Source organism: Ceratina calcarata, unplaced genomic scaffold (assembly GCF_001652005.2).
Source record: "Ceratina calcarata isolate Rehan_Ccalc_2016 unplaced genomic scaffold, ASM165200v1 scaffold98.2, whole genome shotgun sequence".
Taxonomy (NCBI): domain Eukaryota; kingdom Metazoa; phylum Arthropoda; class Insecta; order Hymenoptera; family Apidae; genus Ceratina; species Ceratina calcarata.
In genome coordinates, this window is record NW_017181217.1 from 153,674 (window position 1) to 160,147 (window position 6,474).

General features: G+C 41.2%; 1 protein-coding gene across 3 annotated transcripts in view; it reads right to left on the bottom strand.

Moving 5' to 3' along the window:
- KCNQ (KCNQ potassium channel) overlaps positions 1 to 4,506 on the bottom strand; it is a 7,766-nt gene extending 3,260 nt beyond the window's left edge. The window contains exons 1-3 of one of the 3 annotated variants that reach the window (XM_026819270.1): positions 3,906 to 4,506; positions 2,398 to 2,508; positions 245 to 401 (exon numbers count right to left, since the gene is read on the bottom strand). In XM_026819270.1, coding sequence (XP_026675071.1) covers positions 245 to 401; positions 2,398 to 2,508; positions 3,906 to 4,147 — 510 coding nt within the window. In that variant the 5' untranslated portion in view covers positions 4,148 to 4,506. The remainder of the gene's footprint in view (positions 1 to 244; positions 402 to 2,397; positions 2,509 to 3,905) is intronic. The other 2 variants (XM_018036237.2, XM_018036238.2) reach the window with 2 other exon arrangements.
- Positions 4,507 to 6,474: the final 1,968 nt, after the last annotated feature.

Sequence of the window (6,474 nt, forward strand, 5' to 3'; positions counted from 1 at the left end):
ATGTTGAGTACAAAAATTATTAAAACGTGCAAAGTATGAAGTTTATTCTGAAATATCTGTATTTTCCTGTGCGCGGTGCGCAGATTGTCGGTCGAGCCATGCCGCGCACGAACAAAACTTGGGTTTAAAAATCGACCCTTTCATGTGGATTTTACGCGCTGCGCGGCTAGTGTGTACGTCTTTTGGCCGCGCAAACCCTGCGATTTTGCACAGGCCTGTAGCCGGATTTAGAATGATGAATTACCTTTATTCGAACCATCATGTTCAGATGACCCTGGCTGTACTGTTCGATCACGTCGCGGACGTCGTACGGTTTTCGCGCCTGCTGGAATTTTCTCCTCGCCACGAAGTATTTGATCTTCCTGATAGCCCTTATGGCGTTCCGATGGGTTTCGGTTAATCTGAAAAACGCAACAAGCCGTCTCTCGACAGAATTTCTCTACCACACACGTTTTTTTATAATTCAATATCCATTCTCTATGCATTATAAACCCCGTCTGTCTGTCATTCATTTTTATAACCTGTCTGTCCGTAATTTATTCAAAACGTGAAATTGAATTTGGTTCACAAATAGTACAAAGGCGATTGTGGAATATTTTACAGATTTTACATATTCTACAGACTTTAATATAACAGAGGTGCGTCGAAACAAGGATTAAATGATTAAAAAGTGAATGGCTATGATTTTCCAGTTTCACTCTGAAAAATATTTTATACATTACATTCTTTTATTCATATGTACATCAGGCTAATGCCATTAGCTTTTATAAATTCGAGATTGATATGAAAAAGTAATGCAATTTTAACAGGCAAACTATTAAAACGCGTTGTAATTGATGATTGATTTTATTCAATAAATCAATTCGTTATTAAAAATAATTGTATTCGTGTGTGAATATATTTTTTTAAAATCGCTGGAGTATGTTTGGACACGTGGGTACCATTTCGAGAAGGATTCTTGATGAAACTAGTCGTAGAACGGAACTTTTATCGTGAGTAAAGATACACCGATCCGCGTGGCTGATAGACGCAGTAAGTGGGACCGGGATTTTTCGTACTCCATCAGAAGAGGATTCGCGTCACTTCATCGTATCTCAAGGACGATAAGTATCTACCGTTCGATACTCTGACTGTAACGAGTAATTTGACATCTCTCGCGTTCAACAATTTTGCCGAATGGTTGTTTTCAACAGATTAATAATAAAAATATTAAGAATATTAGAAATTATATAAGAATATTAATTATTAAAATATATTAATATTAATAATATTAATAACCAATAATTATTAAAATATATTAATATTAATAATTAATAACGAACTGAGAGTGAGGCCTGAATCGACTACGGGCGGGGTGGAAAGAATTGACGAGAGATGAGAGACTGTATGTACATCTAAGCTGCATTTGTGACGTGCACGTGTCTACACTGAATCTGCGGTCGGATTCATGAGAGAAATTGAAGTGACTCGACGAAAACGGTATTCTAATCAGCGCCGCTGGGCTACTTTCAACAAACGATTTTACATCCCATCGCGGGAAGCTGTTGCCTCGCGAGAACGGAAGAAGGGAAAATTAAAAGGAAAAAGGGACGCAAAGGAACAGAGGACACGTTAAACGCGTGAGACGAGCGCGTCACGAAAGTCGGCGAAGAAAGAAAGGGGGGGGGGAAGAGGAAATAAAGAGAGAAAAGGGTAGACTCGCGTTCTTTGTGTCGAAACTGTTCGAGTATCAGTTTTTCCAAAGAATGTAGGCCGCCCGCGGAGCGAAGTAATGGCAGCGGTGGAAAAAGCACTTACACGCCGTGCTTTTCGGAGTTGGTTCAGAGGGGGAGGGAAAAAAAATAAAGAGACAGCGACGGGGGTGAGACGTGGGAGGAAGCTGGAAATCCTTTCACGGGAGCCGCCGCGAGGTAACGCGGCTCTTTCCAGAAACGTTAATACCGTCGTTCTTCTGTTTGTCTCCTCATGATCGTTCACTGGCAATGAAACTTGACTTTCAATGCGTCCCACGATGATCATCAAACTTACGAATTTAAACGTAATTCTTCGTCGTATAGACGACATTACCAAGTGGCAGATTTTCGTACTTTTGCCGGAGAGAAAAATGTGTTAAACAAAAGATGTAGGGTTTTAGAGACTGAGGACAGTCAACGTCGGCCTCGGACCTGGGTCATGGTTCTTCAGATATATCACGGTTAGCTCAGTTTTCCTAAATTGGAACCCGTCACCTACTTCTGGCCCTTATCGATTTTTCGATTCATCACACATAATTTTACAAAAGACTCGCACAGAGTGTCTCAAAAGTCCATGAATAGCACGTATTTTAATCGATTAACAAATCACTAAATTCGCATAAGAGATTCGCATAATTTCCGTGGACGTTGAGATAAAACTTACGTGGTGACTCTCGGCGGATCCTCCATATCGATGTCGTTCTCGTCGCTGGTAGCCTCGGTGACGGAGCTCGTCTGCGAGGTGAACAGGCTTCCCCTGCCAATCGGAAATACGCTACTCACACTAACAAACTCGACGACTAGTTCCGCGTGACGGTTCGAAGCCGCTTCAGAGAAAGTGCCCTTCAGCCGACTGACAGTTCCCGCTGTGCCAAACTTTACCCCCGCCACCCGTTATTTTCTAAACATCTCGTCCGCCCACGCATGTTTTAACGGGGCCTGACGTCGAAATCGATATCTCTCCTCTATACATAAATCCAAATAATTATACATGCCATTTTTTACAAGCATTTATAAACAATTTTTACATAATTTCACGTCATTCGACTTCCGGGCATTTCTCTGAAGCGTAATTAGATATTATCTTCAATGCAGACACTTAGGCAGCTATCACAATAATATTTCTAATTACCACTTGAATCTACTCGTTGTTACAAAAGCAGAAATAATAAGACACTCGCGAGAGATTGATCGGAGTGAAACATCTGCTCGGGCAAAAGTATGCTGTTCAAAGTTGAATTTAAATTACGTACAGATGGGCTCGCGGTATCTGGTTATTCGGCCGTTCAATTCCTATTATCGGAGCATGGAAATAATTGGGGGAGCAGAGGGTTTGGTAAACTTCCATTTTCTCTACCCGCGGCACGGCTCATTATCCGAAGTATCTCGTTCGAATTCTTCGAGTTCCATTGTAAATCGAGTTTGTCCGGTTTCATTTGGAATTCGAGTATAAATTAAATTTTTTACCCCCCCCCCTCCCTCGGTCACGTCCCTCGCGCAGGTATGCTCGAATATTTGTTTAAAAACAGACCGGATGTAAGGATCGTTTTAAAACCGAGCGTTGAAAGCATACGTTTTATTACTTATGCGATCTGATAAGAGCAATAAATCAAACGGCCAATGAATATTCAGCTGCGACTGCTGTCTATTTTTACGCCCCTTTAACCCGTCACGGTCACGCCTCCAAATAATTACGGAAAGGTCAGAGGCCAAGCAATCGTTTACGTAAAGATATGCAGCGAAGTTCGAGTTTTCCATTCACGAATCACTCCAAGTCTCTACATGTTTAAAGAACAGAACGAGAATCCGACGACCGTTCCTTACATTTTAATCATTCATTTATTTATTATTTAAGTATCGAATGAATTAATATTTATATAGGAACGTGTATGTATTTACAACGTGGAATTAATCGTGAGGTAATAATGGAACGATTTTTGTCACACGGGGAGGTCGCTGTCCCTCAGACGTGCCAAAATTCTTTGATCCACGTGGCATGCATACGTGCAACAATTGAATATTCCTAAATGCAAGGAGCAGACCTATTCGTTACGCGATACAAACGGAAGATGTAATCTCCCGTCGACGATCCGACGAATGAAGACGCGAGGGACGACTATTTTACGACAGCTACGAACGAAACCGAAGAATCGATAGAACCGCGGGACTCACCGGTTGTCGCGCCTGACGCGATTAGGCGTGCCCGCTTTCGGTTCCTCCATGTAGAAGATAATGTCACCCTGGTTGTCCATCCGCTGGTTCTCGTTCTGGCCTCCGGCATCGCCGCCGCTGGATATGCCACCGGATATCGTCACCGGCGGCTGCGACTGCTGCTGCTGCTGCTGTTGGACGTCCATCCGGTTCCGCGACTTCCGCCTCTTCAGTACGCTCGCCTTCTTTGCCACCTGGATCATCAGAGACTGAACCCCCGGTGCCCTCCCATTACAACACACGTCGAACACAACATGCACTATCCCTACTAGCGAGCACCGTGGCGGCTCGGAGTACCGAGAACCATCATCGCTCCATCTGAAAAGCCTCCCCTAGTATCATGGCTGACCACCGATGACGCGACGTCCCCCGAATTCGGTCGAGAATCTACGCTCGCCTTCGCGAATTCACGCATTTTTTTTTTAGAAATTATGTATTTAATCGATCCTCCTTTCTTATGTCAGTCAGTCAAAAACCTGATGTAAATTAGTTCTAAATATTCTCCATTCATCTGGAGAATATTTTCAAATTAATTCTGATTATGATATGAATAATTAATTTTGAAATGAAATGAAATGAAATAAAAAGAAAATGGAAGAATAGATTGTTTAGATATTAAAAAATATGCACTTCTTCTAGCTTGTCTTTTAATTCGATTTTTAAAAAGAATATATTTAAAAATGCATTAACATGTAAACATGAGAGAGTCATAATATAAATATTAATTAGAATGACTATCATTACAACGAATAGAGTCTGTGGAAAATTTATGCAACTGCAAGCCTTGAAAGAACCACTCTAACCGTTACCTGTAATCACTTGATTATCTTTAATAATAAATGTACATACTGTATCGGCTAATCCGATTCTAACGGCCCATTCAATTTCAGTTTCAATCAGATTCTATGGCTCGTGCGATTCTATCCGAAGTTCAGCAGAAATCATTAGTACACGACGATGACAGCGCATTGATAGCGTATCAGACTCTTGATGAAATTTCAATACCGGCTATATTGCGGGAACGCTCTGTTCCAAAACGATCTGACACGTGCCTCTAGACACGATTTTCAAAATTAAACAAATTCCGAAGATATTTATAAATCATCTTAAAAAGAGACATCAATTAACTGAATACCAAGAATGAATCTCACGTTGTTTCATGATTTTATAAAAAGACACAGAAATTCATTTATAAACTAATACTAAATCGGGTTAAATAAAACTGATAAATCGACATTAACTTGAACTACCTCGCTCGGAACCAGTAGTCGTTATTTATAGAACATCCGACATAAGTACCACCGAAAATTTCGAGAGCGAACAGCGAGGGAGCCCGCATAATCATCAGAATTTAATTATCAAAAAGCCAGGATCTCGTTTGAATTATCTATGGTCCCACGAAATTTGATTGCACCATCTGGCAACTTGGCTCGAGTATAAAAAGGTCTTGGAAAAACGTGGAATTGTTTACCGTACGGTATAATAAAACAAGATAGCCGGGCCATGATGATGAATCTGTTTCCTCTACCTGGTCCCCCGGTTCTCTCTCTCCCCCCCCTTCCACCCCCCCCGATTCCTGTTTGAGTTTATCGAATTTCTTCCGGACATACGGAGCTGAACCACCCCCGGGCCAGGAGCCGGCAACCTCGGCTCCCGGCGAGGGTTACGACGAAAAACGAAATGAGTTTACGCGCGCGAATAACGAAACTGGGTCACAGCGACGGTTTTCAAACGTACGTTCGGAGATTGGCCAACGTAAACACCGCATTAACGTGCAGCAGCTAGACGTTTAAAAGAGGCTTTCAAAGACCCTCTATCGGGCTAAATAAAATGAGAATTCTCCGTTCTGATTGGCCGCTGTCATGAATTTTTCTTCATATTAGGACCAGTTAAAAATACATGCGATTTACTCCTAATGAGAAATTTTTTAAAATGCAAAATATTTTCAATGAAGGAGAATTATTCTTTTATCAATATTAATATAAATAATTCTAATTGCATTAATCGAGTTCTAACGATTTCATTCCCTCGTTTATTCTATTACGCAGAACTTAAAACTCTGTTTTACGAAGACAATTCGTTTCTACTCCGTCGCGTTTGCATCGAGACTCGAAAGGCGGAAGGAAAATGTAGAAGAGAATTTTTAACGGCGCGGCGATTCTCAGCCGGCGAGCATAAATTCTCGTTCCCTTCGTACGTCATCGCGTTCGTCCCTCTTGCTTGCAGGCTGATGCGAAAATAAAACAGCGACACGTACGGCACAGACCGACTCGCGAAAGCATTCCAACGTATCGCATGCAGAAAATCTTTTATGAACAACATGTACGTGTTGTGCAAAATTTTTCAGATTTCGGTAATGAGACGTCGTTAGGCTAACGAGTGTCGAGATGAGATAATGTATTTTGTTTCTTTGAAATCGTAAAAGTATTTAACAGCAAACATTTGATATTGTGTTCAGATTTCTCTTTATATCATGAATAATTATAAGAATTATGAGGAGAGAATTAATAGAATCTGAACATCGTATTTA